Source organism: Melospiza melodia, chromosome 3 (assembly GCF_035770615.1).
Source record: "Melospiza melodia melodia isolate bMelMel2 chromosome 3, bMelMel2.pri, whole genome shotgun sequence".
Classification (NCBI taxonomy): domain Eukaryota; kingdom Metazoa; phylum Chordata; class Aves; order Passeriformes; family Passerellidae; genus Melospiza; species Melospiza melodia.
Window position 1 is genome coordinate 39,641,468 of NC_086196.1, and position 19,842 is coordinate 39,661,309.

The 19,842-nt window shown below is 39.3% G+C and overlaps 1 protein-coding gene across 4 annotated transcripts in view; it reads right to left on the bottom strand.

Moving 5' to 3' along the window:
* Window positions 1-18,907, bottom strand: part of ADGRG6 (adhesion G protein-coupled receptor G6) — a 110,474-nt gene extending 91,567 nt beyond the window's left edge. For 3 of the 4 annotated variants that reach the window (XM_063151410.1, XM_063151412.1, XM_063151413.1), the window contains exons 1-2: window positions 18,687-18,834; window positions 13,029-13,129 (exon numbers count right to left, since the gene is read on the bottom strand). In XM_063151410.1, the coding sequence (XP_063007480.1) occupies window positions 13,029-13,129; window positions 18,687-18,688 (103 nt within the window). In that variant the 5' untranslated portion in view covers window positions 18,689-18,834. Of the gene's footprint in view, window positions 1-13,028; window positions 13,130-18,686 lie in introns of all 4 variants that reach the window. The other variant, XM_063151411.1, reaches the window with a different exon arrangement.
* Between the last annotated feature and the right edge of the window lie 935 nt (window positions 18,908-19,842).

The window sequence follows — 19,842 nt, forward strand, 5'->3', positions numbered from 1 at the left end:
TGTGATTTGCAGCATTTTATAGATGTTAATATAGTCAAAGACAGTTCCTATCCACCTCAGCTGCAATCAGAGATGCAAATCATTCTATAGGTGTAAATTAGTGACAGAAACTGAGACACATTAAAGATAGGCATGATATTCATTTGCTGAGCCACCCATAATAGAAAATAGAGACAGACTTCAGTTTTCTAGCACAGCCTTCAGCCACCCTTGCCATGAGATCTCTTTGCAATCCAGTTCCTCATTCAGTGTATGCATTTTACCTCTGGCCACACTTTAGACAAAGACCTCAATAACCATATTAGTTTTTTTTTTACCTCCTGGCATATCTACTTTGTACAAAACTGATGGCCTGACACAAAAAGCAGGTGGCTTTGTAATACACTCTGCATGATCACCATGGATGTGAAAATGGAAAAATCCATAGGCAAGCTGAATTCTTCAAGTCTGTTGTTTCCTAATTACTGGGTTGACAACTTTCTAGACTTAGTATTTTCTTTTATCTATTTTCTTACTAACGCTTTATTCAATTATTTACAATAAGTCAAATTTGAAAACTACAATTTTGTGACAATCAAAGGAAACCTTCCCTGCTGGTCTACCACACAGGTTTCTGACATATCAACTAAACTAGCAACTGTTGATTCTACATTATAATTCTCTATTTCACTAGCTGAATCCCAAGCTTTTCCTCACCTCCACATAAGACAGGAAATTACTGCAAAATAAAAATACATGAATGTCTTACTCTTTGTCAGAATTGGTGTGATTAAAAGGTTGCATTACTTTAAAGCAGTAACAGACAAGTAAGAGCCATTAAATAGCATGTGGCATTTCAGAAATAAACATACTGTGTCATAATTAGAAAAGATAGATTACAAGGATATGTCATTACCCACCTATAATTGGGAGCCTGGATATTTACTCAAACCTCTCTTATTGCTGCTGATAAAGAGTTGCTCACAATGAAAGCCATTATTCATTCAAGTCTCATAAGATATATTTTTCCATGACCAAAGCAGCCTATACTCAATAACATAATTTACTTAAAGTGTGGACAAAGTCTTTGTGCTCTGTGGCTGGATTTACAAATCTGTCAGCGCACACAGGAGATCCACCTGCCCAATCCAAACAAACATAATACCATGTTTCTGTATGGACATTTGTCCTTAAACTTATACAAAATGTTAGTTCAATATGTGCTTCTGTTAAAGTTTAAGTTGTATCATAAACATAATGTTCTAGGATAATTTTATAAGTAATTTTTATAATTTATAGTAATTACATATTTTAAAGTAACATCAAAGAATAAGTAGCTTTGTTTACAGCAGTACACAAGCACAGGGTAATGGCTGATGCTACCTCCAGACTATGTATCTCCAGCAGTGATAATGCCAATTAGTACTTATTTATTCAAGAAAGCTGGTGTTAAATGAAGAAAAGTAATAAAATACCACCATTATTATTATTTCATATTTATCTTATGACTTTAGGTGGGCAATCCTCTTTGAGTTATATTTGCATTATAGCTTTAAAAATAGAACAGGCAAATTGTCAATCTTACTGAAGGCTTCATATGTGTAATACATAGCATAACCCCAAGAAAGGTCCATAAAGGAACATATTTCCCAGATCATTGTTTAGACTGGGCATATTGGTCTTTGGTGGTTTTCATAATTGTTGACAAATTGGTAAGTACAGCCCATCAGTGGTACATAACAGTGCAGAATATCTCCCTGCTTCCCAAGTAACTGGTTCCTGGATGTATACAGCACCTCAGCCATACAAAGTCTACTTGCACAGCATTTGACTGTCATTTTTGTTACCATCAGTATTTGCAGGCACACTTCTCTCTTTACACACCGACACCATAATTACTATCAGGAATGATATAAGAGGGATAAACAGGGACTGTTGTGAGGGCCAGAATAAAAAACTGAACCACAAACATGAAGAGAATTAAATTATGACAAAGTATAAAGAACAAATTGCAAGTACCACAGAAGAGCTTCCTGGCAAGAAAAAAAAAAAGGTTTAATCAACTGCTATTAAGTAATTTATGTTTGTGACTCACAATGGTCACATTTTGATGACCAGATTCTAGTTTAAGACTTTTTTGTTATTACAGTATATGACATTATTTTTCCATTCTGCTGTCCTTGTATCATTTCTTATATAGAATTCTGAAAAGGGAAACTAATCAAAATCTAATGTGAAATACCACAAATTGCTTGTTGACCTGATTTTCCTTTTTTTTTAAAGTTTGGCTTCATCCCTGCTAATAAAAGATGTTTCTTTGGATTTTCACGTATTTCAAGTGAATAAACACAGTAGCTGATTAAGATAAGAGGCATTGTAGACCTCACCCTGAAGATTAAAACTCTGGCCAGGCTGAGCTGTCTTCCCTCTAGAAACATATGCAATAAAGTAAAATAAGGGGAAAGCTGAAAAAATCATGCCACTATAATCAAAAGCAATTCACTTCAAAAGGAAAAACAAAGCTTTCTTCTGTGCATTAGGATTAAACAACCAGAGTGGATGTCTGGATTCTTATGATATTTTAACTGACTCTGACAGTTACTGAACAATCCCCAGTCTGATGTATTAAACCTAGCTGAAAAATAGAGTGATAGATAGTAAAAATGCTGGCTTCTCCTTTGCTCAGTTTTTGACAGTGCTGAGAATATTCAATACTGAATCTCAGGGAATCTGAGGTGCTCTGACTCCCACAAATGGTACCATGTCCCCAAAAAACCAGGAACATTGATGGAAGAAAAAGTCTTTCAGTATCAGTCCTTCCAGAAGAGTTGTGCATCTGAATTTTTTTCTGGAGCTCAAGTAAATTCTTAAGTACCAAGAAAGGATTCACATGACATGGGGATTACACAGACAAAAAACAGAATACAAAACCCTCTTCCATTTCACTGGGTGAGATCACAGTAATCTGCAGACAAAACCCACAAGTTACAACATATAATCCTTGCCAAGTGTACACAGCAACTTTTCTTTCCTTCTTTAAGCCTTTTTCCTTTCTGAACACTGAACAGCAATGCAGCACCATGCAAATGAAACCTTTTAAAGCCATGGGGCAGAACTTTGGCTTCCTCTGACAGAGGAGCACTGCTTGGCCAAGACACCAACTTCCACATAGTTTCTGTTTGGATATTTGGGGAGGGGTTTTCCAAAGGGCTCCACAGTGATGTAACTCTGCTCTTCTTCAGGGATAGTCAAACCTGCACAGACTTTGGTGGGACCCAGTAAAATGAATGTCACACAATCCATGGAGGAACCACCAGAACATATACAGCTGAACATCCACTTAAGAATTTCCTTATATTTTAGTCCAGAAGTTGTGTAAAAACTATTTGAAGATTAAAACAGATTTGTCTCAATTTCCCCACTCCTAATCATAAAAAAGCACAGCACAGACTTTCTATGAAATTATGTCATTCTTTTCTCAATCATATTACTAGTAAGTTATTTTCCTTTACTTTCATGAAAAGAATATTATTTAAGAAAAATTATGCTTTTAAGAGAACATGGCAAAATTTTTAAATTAATGCTGTAATTTTCTCCTTCAGATTCAGAATACTTATTATACCACAGAAATTATTAGGATGATAAGGGAAGATAAATGTTTTGAAAACAATAGCTTTAAAAACTGGACTCTTCTCAGCTACATTTCTGGCATCTGCTACATTCCATTGCTATGATGTGCTATTCAGAATAGATTTATGCAGCCAAGCATTTTTTTCCTAACATCTCAAGTTCAGCTATTGATTCTATGATTAAATGGCCAGTAATTAAATTTTGTTAAGCTCTAAAAAAAGGAACAACTGCAAATACTTTTGTTAAAGGCAATAGCCAAAGGAGTCAGTAAGCACAGGAGTGATGTAAAACAGAATACTTGTATCACATACATCAACACTGCCAATAAATAAGGAAAGAAACCCACCCAAAACTAAAGACAACTATACCAGATATTATTTGCAGGTAACTTCTAAGTTACTAGATCTTGGCTGGAGATTTAGAAACTTACTGTTTGTTATTACTCACATGAAAAATATGTGTATATTTTATTAGAGAGAGGGTGTGTGTGCACAGAAAGATGTTTGCCTTTTTAATCCTCAGTCGTATCTTTTGATTGCCATGTGCTACTGGAAGGAGAAATTTATCTTTCTACCCATGCTACTTATGCCTTTTCGAGTTCCCCAGAGACCTTTCCAGGAATGAAGAAGTGTTAAATGCAATTCATTTGTAGTGAATGTAATTCATAGTAGTGAAATAATCACTCAACAGTGGAGCAGTTCCTCATATGCAGAGACAGACAAAGGGAAGGCCTGACTGGTGGTATCTCTGACATACAATGCCTTTGCTAGTTCCAATGGCAAGATTTTAGCAGAAGCATAGCCAATTCAAAATATGATCAAAATACTAGACATCACAGAAATAGTAAATGGCCAAAATCTGACTGGTCAAAAAAAAAAAAAAATACACTTTATAAACCAGTTATAAAATAAACTGTCACCAGAGCAGCTAGTGCACATCTGAGGTACTAGGCTTGCCCATGTGAGAGAGGGGGCACATTATTGGTATTGCTCTGCTTCCTTTAAGTCCCTTTATCAGTCAAACATTTTTTTTTAAAACTCCACAACTTCTAACCCACTGTACAAATGATGCAGTTTTTCAGCACCAGCATTTTGCCCTTTTATTTTTGTGTGTATATTACATCCATACATGAAATATAATGGTTCTTTAAACCGAAGTTAAAGCCCAATATAAGTTAACACCACTTGGGTGATTTGTTATTCAAAATATTGGATGGGTGGGCACCCATACCAGAATAAAATCTGTTATTTTAGATTTCATTGCAAAAGACTGTTCCTTTCTGTACTTTTAACAACTCATCAGACAAGTGATTTCAGGATTCTCTGTACACTTTCAGTTTCTATAAAGTGCAGTATAATATGTAACTATCATACTTTGGATAGGGAAGATATTTAGACAGAATCAGAAGAGAAAAAAATTAAAATTTATACCCATTTGTTTTCCTGTAAATTCAAGACAATGAGAAAAAACAGTTGCCCTCACACTTAAAAAAAGGCACAGAGGACTGGGTCACTTGTACAAATGCCTCTGTGATAACTTCAACCATGAGGTCTTTCTCTCCACCTAAAAGGCAAGTTCTGATTAAAAAATGCCTTGACTTTCATAGTATGGATTTGTCACTGCACAGTTCTTAATTAAGAGAGCTCTGAGAAGTCAGAGCATGCATCTGAACAAAACAAACTCTGTTCGAGGCAGGGAGTTGCAGCTTTCTGTCTGACACCCGCTAAGAAGCATATTCATGAGTGAAAAAAGATGGAACTAGAAAAAAATCTGATTGCATTGTAGCCTTTCAAAAATTACACTAGCTGTGTGACAATCTTTTCATGGATCTACCCTGTGTTCATGGATCTACCCTGCAAGCTCTTGCAGATATTTAGCTCTGGAAAAAAACTGTACTGGGAGACAGTTGGCCTGCTTTGGGGAAATCCAAAAGAAAAATGGTTTCAAAAATAGGAACTTTCTGTCACTCTTTGAGTAAATTATTTTACAATACACACTTTTTCAGTCTAGAAGAACTTGTCAAACATTAATTTCTTTGAAAATATGCCATGCTGACACTTCCATACAATATTAACTGTCTTAACATCTTAATTAACACAGCAGTAGTTTTAGAGGATTATGCAATCTGAGTGACCACTGTAGTGGCCTCTATTGTCAAAATTGACTATTTTCTACACTGGAATTTGAACAAGCCAGTAAATAACTGAAAAGATGTTCAGAAATTACTGAAAAGGAAATTTACAGAATGGGAATTGGTAAATATCTTTGGGAGCTGAAATCTTGGGAACAATTAGCAAAATCATTTCCAACTAACAAATTGAAAACAGTTACCATACTGTTCAAGCAGCTGTAGCCCCAGAGAATAGCGGGAAAAATAAACCAAAAAACTCCACAAAACCTACAACATGAAAGATCGTAAAAGAAGAGCACAAGTTCATAGTGGTACCAAAAATGTAGGAGTGGAGTTGGGTTTAAAGTGGAAAGTGGCTTGATCTTTTCAGAGACAGCAATTAAAATAGACTTCTGTGAAAGATAACTGGAGGCCAGACTACATAGGCAGACTTTTAACTCTGAATTATACACTTAATTTTCCTGCACTGCAGCAAGAGTTAGAGCTTAGTCTGTCATTTACAGGAACTGAGCAGACCAGCAAGCACTGAACCCAGACAAAACAAGAGGGGTTTCTGGAAACCCTCCCTTCCCTTGATATGCATGCTCATAGAATTATACATGTCCTCATGGCTTTATTAAAATAAATTATATTGTCATATCTAGGGCAGGACAAGAAGTTTTGGTTCAATGTATCACAGCAAGGGATGTACTTCTCGGATGTAACTTATCATTATTACTTTAATATTTTTGTTAACTTTGTAGAAAATGTTAAGTCTATAGCTAAAACACTTTTTTTCCTCCCACAGCAAAGATATTTTTCTCTTCCATGATGAGAGAAAGAAATTCAGACTTAGTACATGAGAATAATTTAATCAGATGTTTTTCATACACAGTCACAATTCCCTCACTTTTTTTTCAGATTCTTGAAAAATAAACATCATATATGTTTTTCTTCATTTTAGTATTGTATATCTTTCTCAGACATCTCTGTATTGTGGTTGTGTGCAAATGCAAATTTGAACATTTCTTTATCAGAAAGTGATAACTGAGGCCTTGCTCTAGTTAGCATTACATGTTACACCTTGTGGAAAAAGCTTAAGCAATCTCACTAAGTAAACAAATACTATGCTCTAGCAAAAATAATCATGGACATTAAAACAGGCATCTAAAATCTGCAAGATCAGCCCTTCTGATTAATTGATAAATGCTGACTACAGTGGTAATTACTCACTTCTAAAAAGTCCATTAGGATATTAAATCAACCAATTTAATTACACAGTATTAATTGTGATACCTATTGAAATGCACATCACACAATTGCTAGACTTGTATGTTAGGAACTTCTACATGGAAAACTTCTATTTCTAGTTAACACCTTCACTTCACAATACAATGCTTCTCACATTAGTAATCCACAGGAGAAAAAAAGTGGCACTCACAAAGATTCAGTTTTTTAATAAGACAGAAACACATCTTGTTCTAAAGTTTTCGTTCACTTTATTGAGAGCAAGTGACAAATACCATAAAAATATTTTTTTCACATAATAACCCCTATCAGGGCAGGCTTTTGTAAAGCACAGTCCAGATGGCCACAAGTCATCCTGAGCCTATTTTTGGAGATACTACTAAGGTAGGTACTTTTATTATGTGTTGTGATGAACAGTATTGCCAAATATTCAAGCTTCTCTTGGTTATGATTTTTAATTTCTAACAGCGAACAGAGAAAATGAAGCAAAAATAATTTATAAACAGATTCTAAAATACTGTAGGTTGTAAAGATTGGACCTTCTGTGACAGGTTGCTCCTTCTTTGAAGGTATAGTATTTACAGAGAGGTACATTATTTAGCCTTTGTTCCAATGAAGGAGTGCTGAGACCCTGTACAATGAGGTCGTAGTCAGCTTAGAAATGCCTGAGCACATTCCATATCAGAGGAGGGGGAAAAAATCACTCTGCTTTTAAGGCAGTATTGTCTTGGTTAATGCAAAGAGGTTGAAACATTTAAGGAAAGGAAAAGAATTATCAACACCATCAAAAGATTATAGCTAAAAAAAGTAAACAGAAGTAATGAAAGGCAGGTTCCTGTGAAATTCATTTCAATAATTTACTTTAAAAGTAAATTAAAAGTAATTTACTTTTATATTAACAAACTGTCAACTAGGGGAAATACAAGAAAGACAACTAGCAACTTTTTCTCTGCAAGATTTGTATGAATAGAAATTCTAAACACGTCTCAAGCCAGCAAAAATTTAGATATTAAACAGAACATAAAAGAGATAGCTTATTATATGTTTTGTTTAAGCTAAATTAAAATATATGAAAAAACCCTGACAGAGAAAGAGGAAAGAATAAAAAAACCTTGGAGCAGTTCATTAAATACATAGATTCCTTCTGACTAATCTCTCAATTACTCATGATTTATGTATGCCTCTGTAAGGAAAGACTGCCAGACTGAATATTTTTTCCAAACTTTTAAAATTTCCTGATGTTTTCCATAACTTTGAGAAATAAGAATTTCCATGCCTGAGTCAGGGACAGAACTATGGGTCACATTTACCCTGATCAGCAATAAATGCACACCCACTCCCATCCCTGGGATGCCATGAGAGGAGTTTGACAAAGCACCAGTAACAACTTTATCAAACCACCCCCTGCTGTACGTGAGGATTGGACTGGGTTGCTGCCTTGGCACTTGGGCTCTTGCTCTGCACATGGTAAGGAGGAAGATAAGGGAATGTGCTGACAACCATTTCATCATTCGCCCAGGGATGGGATCTTTGGCCCCTGTCTGGGGTAGGCAGCTTGAGATCTGTGGTGAAAAGACCACACTTCCTGACTTGGCTGCGCCAGATAAAGCCCAATCCATTTTCAAGGTGTCACCAACTCTTGCTGCTCGCGCTGGTGGCATGAGCAACACTTCTCACCATACCAATTTCCCATCTCCTATTAAGCTTCTGGACCCCCTGAAATCCTCCCATAAAAAAGGGAGGACTTTATTCCCTCCTTTATCTATGCAGACACAATTAAGTACCATAACAAAGATGATCTTATACTGTGGATCATCATCAGACGTGGGTGAAGGACCTGCCTTCAGATTTTTTTTTCTTGATGAATTAAATACAGAAATTTTTCTTTGAATCACCACTAAAATTTAGATTCCAGGGGCTGTAACAGAATTGAAATTTACACTTTGGTGAGCTGCTGAGAATTGATTAAACTGCTCTGAGGACATGGAAGTGAGACACCAGTGCACTTTATTGATGGATGACCAAAGGACAAAGGTTCATTCTGGCATAAGCTATAGCCACAGTAATTTTGTGGTAACATCAGCATGGGGCATAATGCAGAAATAGTGTAGTAAGAATTATAGATGTCCTCATGGCTTTATTAAAATAAATTTTTTCACATTCTGAATAAAATTAATTATGGCTGCACAGTAGTCAAAACTTAAAATATTTATTGACTCTTATAAGTCAATATATATATATATATTGACTATAAGTCTACTAATGACATAAGAAGGTGAAAACTCTTATGAGGATATTGCTATCTCCTCAAATGTTCAAGTGTTGAAAACTCTGGAATTCCAGTGCTGACAAGACAATCAATAACTAGACTGGAAAATAATTATGCAAACTGCAATCTGCATTTAAGGTCACTGAGAAAACTCCAGTTCTGCTCCCGAGTTACCACAGAGAGCGCAGACAACTCCAAAAGACAGCACAATATTGAAACAATAGACATTTTATTATGACAGCATAAAAGAAAAAAAGCAAGGGGGGAATAAACTGAACGTTTTTGTGAGGTTACACACATCTGAAGCAACTGATTTTCCTTACCATACTGAACTGCTGCTTCTTTATGTCAGATAAATTGAAGCCATTGTGACAGGACTAACAGCAAAACAATTTTTTAGACACAGCAAAAGCACTGTCATATTCCAAGACGTGCACTTTCCAATGGGTCTTCTCATTTCCCAGATTTTTAACCAAAAGAGATTCTACAGGACAATGATTCAGAAGGAACTATAGATATTAGGGAAGTTTGGAAATTTTATAATGTATTTCTCAGCCCCAGGGAAAGAGGACTGTAGATTTAAGCCATTTCTGGTAGATATTACTATACATTTCCAGGGACTGGGATTTCCCAGTCTTTCTTGACATCTATTTCACTGCTATCTAAACCTTTTGATGAGATGTCCTCCCCTCATTTATCTTCTTGTAATTTAAGCCCATTTCTTTTTGCCTTTTCAACTTGAACAGATCAGTCTATTCCTTCCCACTGCACCTACCTCCTGAAATATTCTCAGTTCTTATGCATTCCCTCTTTTGTCTATTAAAGACCAAAAAATCTTAGTTCTTTCTGTTTGCCTTCATTAGTTACATTTTCTAGAACTTTGTTCACTCCATTTGTTCTCTCCTGGGCTCTCTGAAATGAATGAAATGTACAAACAAACAAAAAGTTAGGAATATCTGAGTCTCCTATAAAAGCAGATGTAACTTTGTTTAAATTTGTTTTTTAAAATTCTGTTTAAAACACCCCCATTCCAACATCTGAGCTGCCATGCAGCCCTTTCACTGGAAGACAGGCAAGCTGTTTACAAGGGAGGTGAGACATACACTCATCACAGGGAAACTGAGGCACAGCTAAATGACCCACATAAGACTATTAGGGGCATCTACCTCAGACAGGAATGGAAGCATGACAACTTACTAACTGAGCTGTGCAGTAACTTCCCCCTGACCCACAACACATAACCTGAAGCCAGTGTGCCCAGACTTTAGGGCTGCCGAGTTCTTAACTAAAGTACATGCTATATTTTTATCATTTTTTTGGTGTTCATAATTTCTTTCTGTTTCAAGTGTCACAATCCATCCATTGATTCCTTTGAGGTACTGGACCTATTGCACCTGCTTGTCAGTACCTTACCAATCTGTGGCTGAATATTCTTTCCACAGACCATCTCACTCCTGTTCTAAGTTTTCTGCTGTGCAATCCCTCTCCTAAGCTTTGTTTCTGAAAGCAGGCCCAGTATTGTAGTTTTCCTCAAACTAAACTATAAAATTATTACTTTTGCATTTTCCATGTCACAGTGTGACTGATATCGTTATCCTTGTGAATAGCTCCTTAAATAATCCATAAAACCTGGACCTGATGATCTTAATCCCTTGCTTGTATGTAACCTCCTCTGGGCAAAGCTTAATAAGCACCAATAGCTTTCTAAGCTTACAGCTCACTAGAGAATCTGGATCAATGTCAGGCTTTTATGAGATTTCTACTGTAAATTCAGTCAAGCTTAAGCTGCCAGAGAGATTATGAATACCATATGAATCCACAGCCAAAGTGACGAAAACCTTTTAAGAACACGAAATAAAAAATGCAGGAGCAGCAGCGTTTCCTGCTTTGTCTGTCTTGCTCTATTAGAAAAGGCAGATGAAAAGATTCCATTGTGCAGCATAACCTATGCTTTAACATCAACATAAAAAGAAATACAAACCCCGAGGGTCTACAGGCAAGTACTGTCAAATGACAGGTTCCTGTAAAGGTAAATGTCTCATTTTCATTTCAGTTGAGTATTGAGAACAGACTGCCCATCATCTCTTTCACTACTGAGCAGCAAACATCTTTCTATTAAACCTGGGCATTTCCAGTGTACCTTATTTATCTACTTATTATTCAGACTGACAGGGAAATATTTTTTCCATTTATTGACAGTTTTGAAGATTTCAAATCTATTCCTGTGGAGGCAACAAAGGAAAAGCCCCCACAGGGATGCACTTGAGACTGGAACACTTTGGCTGCTTTTACAGTCCAATGGCACCAATCATTTTATTGCTGAGGAGGTTAGCCAGGGACATATATGATTTTATAGAAGTGTATCCTGGAGTTTGGCACAGGGCTTTTGACCTTACTTGTTCAGCAGCAGCACAGCTAGCCATGGTGCAATTAGCTGAATGCAGGGTCAGTTTGTGGTTGGCTTCCTCTGTCCTCACAGCACTGACTGGGACCTTCTGGCTCACAGGGTGTAGGTTTCTGTGTCACCTACACTTTCAGTTATCAATTATTTGTTAGGAAGAGGAATTAGCAAAGGATAACAATTTTGGCATCCTAGTGTTCTAGTCACCAGGTAACAGCACACAGCACACGTAAATTAGAGGAGGTTTTGCTGATTTACTTTGTGCTAAGAATGGCAGCAGCATGGCCCAAGATCAAGTACGGACCAGGAACACGAAGACACAAAATCCATCCGTCAATGGAACCACAGGTGAGAGCAGATCCTAAATGCATTTCTGGCTACAGTTTAATGGAAATAGAAAACACCTATTAAAATGATATGAATATGGAAAGTGCTACTGCACACTGACAACATTGGTTTGTCTCTAAAAAAATTGTAGGTTTAAAAATTAAAAAAAGCATTTTTTAAAAAGGAAAAACATTACCAAAGAAGTTAGAAACCCTTTCTATATATAAACAATCTTTTTTCCAATGGCAAGCTTGTCAAAGCAAAACTATCCATCTGATACAGAATTAGCTGGGCACCACAAGCTGCTCCAAAATTTTCATATGCTCCAGAATAAACTCCAGACATCTTTTTTCCGGCAAAGCAGCTGGATCTCCTAAAATACTTTGCACTTCAGTGGTTAGGACAAGACATTTACTGAATGAAATCTCTCATTCATGTGTTTAAAGAAAACAGTCAAAATGTTACATTATGCTGTGCTGAAGTGTCACCACAGATCAAGATGATGAAAAGTTTAAACTGATGGTTCTTTACAGTGTGCAGTTATCTTACATATAACTTACATATAATTTGCTGAAGAATGTTTCTATTATTTGAATCATAAAAGCTTTTAAAAATAATGAGCACACTCCAGATATTTTACCACTTTGAACTACAGGGAAGGGTTATTAAATGCACAATCTGCAGGCACAAACATTACTGTGGAAAATGGAAGAACTACATGATTACCCACAGAATTTCAACAACCAGAAGAAATTCATAAGAGGCAGGCATTAACAACGTAAACACAAAGAAAGAGCAAAATTTAAGAATTCAAAGAAGAAATTCAAAGGAAAAAAATAGTGACAATTAATAACAGCACAACTGTAAAAATGGCAAAAATAAAATTCAGCAGTAGCAGAACACAGGGCCCTAGCTATAAAATCACAAATAATGATCATAATGCATCACTTTCATCAAAGTGTTATATTGTACAGAATTCAGCCATACATAAGCATAATCCTTGGTCATTAAAACTTTGGCTCCTGGCTCATTTATTTATACAAGAAGATAAATTGCTGACTTACCTGCTTGCTGCATGCATATAATATATGTGGTAAACAAGCAGAGACAGTGATGCAGCTTCCATTTCCAGTGATAGCACCACATTTCACTTCCATGAGACATCCTGTGGGAAAAAAGAAAAGCAACCAAGAATTCAGGGAGTTTTACTAGACAAGAAAATGAGGAAGACTCTGTTGTTAGTCAAACTAGTAGCCTGCAGTAAATAAAGTAGTGAAAATTATGGATGGCCCCAGTATTGCTTAAATGGAGACAAAAGTCTGCTAAAAAGGGTCAGAAATTATGTTGTCTGGTTCTTAGCAGACAGCAAAATGGAAGACTGGTCAGCCTTGGGCTTCTAAGCAGATAGATGTGGGTGGTATTTCAGTGAAAAAAAAAAACAAGAAGCACAGTCTGAAAAAGTTAAGTTGTAGAGGTTTTTTTGAAATATGAAATTTTACACATATAAACACATTTATTTTATTTAATTATACATCATATATATATATTTATTATTAACTAAATAAAGACGGTAGATTATAATTTGCCTCTACCCTTAACAAAGCTTTCCATTTTTCAGTTCTAGTGTTTTGACAGCTATGATATCTTCCGCTGACAACTTTTATGAAAATCCTGAAACTTTCCTTGCCAAAATCTAGGAGCTCACCTATGCTGCCAGAGGAGTCAGGGACATACTGATTATTTCATAAAATAAATGCAGTTATAGAAAAGTCTCTACTAGTTATAGCTTGAAGTTAAAGTTTCCTTTCCCTTGCAGGCTAGAGGATATTTAACGGCTAAACCAAAATGCTTCCTCCACTGTGGGCAAAAAAAGGAAGCAAAACTCTTAATAAACTTCTTCATACCTTTAACCATGCACCCAAAATGAATGGTGCTCCACTACATTCACGTCTCATTTTATTCAACAAGTTAGCAGCAAGCAAAAGGAAGTAACAAGTAACTAAATACAACATGCATTATTTTGACCAATTCCTGCCTCTCCCATTTGGTGATGATAACTGGCTTTTGTTCAGTAAGATATTATCTCCCTCTACTGAGGTAAATAAGGACAAAACTCTTCCTTCTTCTCCATAGATATTGCTGTGAACCCACCAGTAAAAGCTGGGGGCACATATAAAACCATTTCCAGTGTAAGCTTCTGTTTATTCCCCAAGTGGAAACCACTGCAAAGGAACAAGTAATATTTCAGCTTTAAAAGTAGTAATTCATCAAAGCACTCCTGTGGGCTAGATGCCAATGGGCCCAGGTAAATGACACTTCAGCAGACTGCTGCAATCAGTTAGGCTTCCCTTGAGTGCAGTGCTACACAGCATAGGTATCTGATTACAAAAGAAGTTCAGTTCTTTGTGGGTAGTTGTATCAAATTAGGAATCTGAAGCAGATTTATTTTTTCTGAGATACTGCAAAGTCACACTTGACAAGTGTTGAAGGCAAGCTCAGAAAACATGGGGCTCCGAAATACAAGAATCTCTTTGATGAAGCCAGACATACAAAACTGGATTATCAAACAATAGAATTATTGTCCTTCTACTTAGTGATCCAAAAATCCCTATTAAAATCTCAACAGTAGAAAGCTGAGGTTTTGGAGCTGTTACTTTCCAATGTATATAATTCATAAATCCACAATAACTTTAATATTAATTTAGAAAATTGAATTTGAACAGAAGTCCTTTGAAGACAGTTACACACACACCCAAACACATACGGCATACATATATACTCACAGAGTGGGGGAATGGAAATGTTGGGGGCTAACAGCATGACACACCAGAGATACAAAAGAATTTTCCTGTGCCCACAGAAGAGTTTGCAGATGAGATACATGGCATCCTGCTGCTTAATCTACCAATGCAAACTTGTAGAAGTGGTTGCATTACTGGTTTTTGTTGCTGGTTTGCTTTGAGCAAGCACATTAAACAGTTATTAGACTAGGAAACAAACAATTATTTATTAATTCAGAATAATTTTGTGTTAAATTACATGAAACTGATAAATTGTCTGTATCATCACTTTTGATATCACTGTGAGCTCAGCCAAAGATTTTGCTCATTTACTAATGGGAGAATCCAAAACAACACATTTGAGATACTCAGGGAAAAACAACATGACAAGTTTCTGCTGCTTAGGTCTGGTGTGAATGAAATTCTATGTTAGTCTGAAAGAGGTATTTAATCTGGCCAATTTCTATCTGTCACTGTTTACTTGCATTGTGGTAATGCTTACAAGCCAGTACTCCGTGGTACTCGAGAATGATAATTTATAGTCTGTTTCCTCACCCTCACCCATGTAAAAAGTGCTAGTCAAGAAAGATTTCAAGAACATGGATAAGCAACAACAGAGCAGAGCATAAATAAGTGCAAACTATAAGGCAGAAAGGAGTAGCTATAAAGACTTTCCCCCAGAGTAAAAAGCTAGATAACTACATAACTGTTATTAAAAATACACAATTCTCCACCAAAATAAATAAAACAAATACATAAAAAAGAGCAAACTATCTCCTCCACTTCTCCACTCTCCATTGAAGGACAAAACAATTCTCTTTATACCACATTGTCTCAGTTGACAAGAAAAAGGTTTATCAAACTCCGACAAGAATGAACACAGAAGCACACACTACCAAAACACCCCACTAATGTGGGCACCATGAGTCAGAGCTGTTTCTTTTGGAAAGGATTGCTGAAAAACTGTTTTACAAAGCATAACCACTAGCTGAGTGCTATAAATTAGTGAGGAAATCGGTTAGTTATATGTTCCTAGGACCTTGCAGAGCCAAAAAGTCAAAATTCAGAAAGCTGACTTCTCACAGCCTTACACTGTGATGTGTAACACTCCTGTTCACACAAGAAAGAAGTTGTCAGGGATGGAAGTCAGATAATTGCCAACAAAAGGGCTTCTTCCCCAACAAAATCAATCCCTGATATTTTTATAATTTGACATTTCAGACAATAACTGATAAATATTTCCGAGGCTTAAAAAAAAACACAGATATTATTCACCTCTTAGTAGCCACCATATTTATTTTAAGGTTCTTTTTCTTGGTTACTGGTGTTAATCAACATCTAGAAGCGAATACAAACAGCATATGAATAATTCAATAGAAAAATCAGCAAATAATAACTCAATAGTATTCAATAGAAAAAATCAGCAAGTTCTAAGCTTGTTTATAGCTCATCAAGGAACGATATGGTCCCCTGACAGCACTGATTTGATGACCCAAGAGACCTCTTTGGTCTTGTGTTCTTATTTTAAATACTATTAAAAAGATGTGTTCTGTCATTTAATATTCATTAACAGCACAGGGGATGAATATCAGAATAGCAGTGTAGCAAAACACACCAGGAATTTAGGTAAGCAAAGAGATGGACCCTGCAACAAAGAGATGGATCTGTAACAAAGATCTCAGACATGGAGATATGGATTATTTCAGTCTTTGTCTTTGGTTACATAAAAATTGCTGAACACTGCTCATAGTGAGTTTTCTTCTGTATTTTGTATCAGTTTAAATGAAAAAGCCCTGTTCTGTCCCCAGCTGGTAACACACTATCAGCTCTGAAGAAATCACTCTAGATTGTTGCAGAACCAAAACATTTCACCCAACATATTTGGGAATTATTAGGACACCTATGGTAGGAGTACATCTACTACAGATGGATATAGTCTAGAAACAGGAATCCCTCTCAACTTTTTGGGTTTTTTTGAGGGTTTTGGCCTTCTGCAGAGTCTGACTTTTCTAAAGTCTGAAGTACTTATTTTTCTGTGGACTTGCATTTCCCAGTGCACTGTGTGACATGACCATCTATGCACTCCAGCTACCAATTCAGTCCAGTCTAGTCCACAGCTACTTTCATCTCCTATAACATAGGGATACAATGCGCTTATTCACAATTCATTTCAGAAGAGCAAAATAGACATGTAAATTATCTAAACCATAAATGGATAGTAACTTGACACAGTTCAAGATGGAATTACTGGGAGTTTTGCTTCATCCAACTACTAAATCTTATTTTACAGGACAGCAGCCAGCTAGCAGACAAAACAGCATTCCCTTTTAGGGAATATACAGCTCTGCAGGACAACATACACAAAATGTGAATAATGCTGGAGTATTTCATTTGTAGACTGTACCAACCCAAAACACGCAATACAAATTGGAATACACCATCTTCTGTGTTCAAAACTTTGTCAAAATTCCCTGGAGTAGGATGTGAATTCTGCCTCAGGCATGCTGACATGACTTTTTTTTGGTCTTTGACATGTCTAAAGCTATTAAGGAAAAACATTGCTGACACTTTAAAATTAAAAGAAAGATAACATCAATTTCACAATTTTTTTCTCACACACATTGTAAACAAAAATATTTTAATTTTAATCACTCCCAAGCAGAACTGCAAGTCAAAGATGATTGTAACAACTGCAAGTGAAAGATGATTGTAACTCACAGTTTAGTTCCCCAAGATTAATAGAGAAGTTGATTTTAACTCTGAAACCATCACTTTAAACTGTAGTACATTAATGTCTTGAAAGATTAATTACACAATACCCCTTAAAACTTTCATTTTGTTAAGCACTACTTGTTCCTAATTATTCTTACAGCCAGCTTTGAAAACACCCTCATGCTCATCAAAAGAGATGAAAAAAAAAATAAGACGCTGCCTTTTAATTTAAACAGTATCAGCCCTATCAGATCCATCTAAGTCCCTTGGCTTTTCTTTCAAAGGGAACTTTTCCCAGTTGCAGGCAACAAATCTGCTGGTTGTTTCCAACCCGGTAGCACCGCAACACTAAATCTTCAGGCACTCCCGATTTGTGCCTTAACTTGACGGCGCTGTGTGAGAGCCCCCTGCCCTTTTCACTTGTACCGATTGTACAGGATCTCGCTCCTGGCTGTGAACGCACCAGCGGAACGCCGAGCCCCAAACCTCAGCACCTCGCCTTACCTTCGTCGAGGCACGGGCAGCAAAAGAGAAATACCCCGGGGCAGGCGGCCGGAGGCCAGGGCAGTGTGCGGCCGGGGCTGGTGCGGTCCGGCAGGAGGGGGAGCCCCGGCCCGCCCCTCGCCCCCGCTCCGTGCGCTGCCCCCGCTCCGAGCGCTGCCGAGTCGCGGCGCGGATGCGAGCGCTTTGTGAAGCCCGCCCTGCCTTCCCTCTCCCTTCCCCTACTTTTTCCCTACTTGTGCAGGCACCTCACCTGGAGGGCTGCCTGCGGTGCCAGGGCTCCTCGACGTGAGCGGCCGCGGCCCCGAGCCGAGAGGCCGGGGCCGGGAGGATGCGGGGGCACCGCCGCTCACGGCAGGCGGCCAGCGGGGCCAAGTGTTTCGCTACTCGCCCGCAAGCACGGGGAAATCCACCAGAGCGGTCCCAAGGACGGGGTTAGGGCGCCCTGGAAAGGCAGCGGCCGCCGACGGACACGGAGCCCGGACGGGGCAGAGCCCTGCCAGCCCTGCCCTCCGAGCTGCCGGCTTGAAACTTCCCCGCTTCCCCATTCCTTCAGCCCTACCTACCTGCACTAGGGCTCAGCCCTGACATTACTCACCACCTGCCCGTGGGTGGTGGGAAGCCCTGCCGAGCCGCCCGGGGCTCCCGGCCCCGCGATGCAGCCCCGCTCCCCCAGCGCCCCGGGCGGCAGCCGCAGCCCTCGCCCCAGAGCCCGGAGAAGGGACTTACATGGTGACATTACGGGGCGGCTCTGCTCCGGCTCTCAGCAAGCATCCCCCCGCGCTGCCGCTCGCTCTGCCTCTGCCCCGCTCCCTCGCCGGCTCCTCGCAAAGGTCATCGCTCCTCGCCCACCTCTCTTCCACGCCCGCTCCGATCCGCTCCTCCTCCGCCGCGATGCTTCTCCCACCCCGCGCCGCGGCGGGACCTGCCTCTCTCTTTGCACAAGTCAGAGAAACTTCGGCGCGGAGCGAGGCCGCCCCGCCCGCCGCCCGCGCCCCGCGGTCAGGTGGCGGCCCCGGCGCGGCCCCGCGGCTGGCCCGGCCCACCGCGCTCCGGGGGCAGGACGGGCCCGGGAGCCGCCGCCGCCGGGGCCCCCAGCAGCCCTCCGAGGAGCTCTGGGGACAGGGATGCCCACCCCCGCCCGGGAAAGGCGCTCCCGCGGCGGCACCTCACGGCGCCTTCCGGCTGACCCGGCTCACTGGTGAGGGGCTAGGCCAGGCTGTGCGGCCCCCAGGCAGCCCTCAGGAGATGATAGCCGCCGGCACAAAGCCACCCGCGAAGGACATGGGCCTCCTCTGGGATGATTCCATACTGGGGACGCTGTCCTTGCCGGTCGCAGCGCCCTGAGCGTGTAGCAGCACCTCGCAGCAGCCCGGTGGCAGCCGGGCCCTGGGGACAAGCACACGCTGCACACCTACCACACTGAGGACTGCAGAGGGAAGTGCACATCAGCCCACCTGCTCGCCTTAAGAAAATAAACCTGTCCCACTGTGTCCTAGAGCTGCTGGCACAAACTCCGAGGCACTTAAAGTGTGTCAGTTTCCTTTGAAGCACCGAACACACCAGGGACACGAGATGGGTGGGTGGAGGTGGCGCGGCTCTGACCCACTTTAAAGCGTGTGAGGCGGTGTGCTGCACCCACAGAATGCTGGCCCACACCTCAGTCCTGGATAGCGCTCTTGGAGGATGTAGTTTGCACCATTTGCTAATGATCCTGAGTTCCTTTGCTCAATTAAAATCTGTGGGACGTGGGACTGCACTACAGGTAGGCAGGGAAGCATTGAAATGATAGCAAGAGAGAAACAAAAGGCCATCAGAGAAATCCAAAATTTTCACGTACTCCATGGTTCTGAGCAGGCAGGATTAGGAAGGATGGGGAAATAAA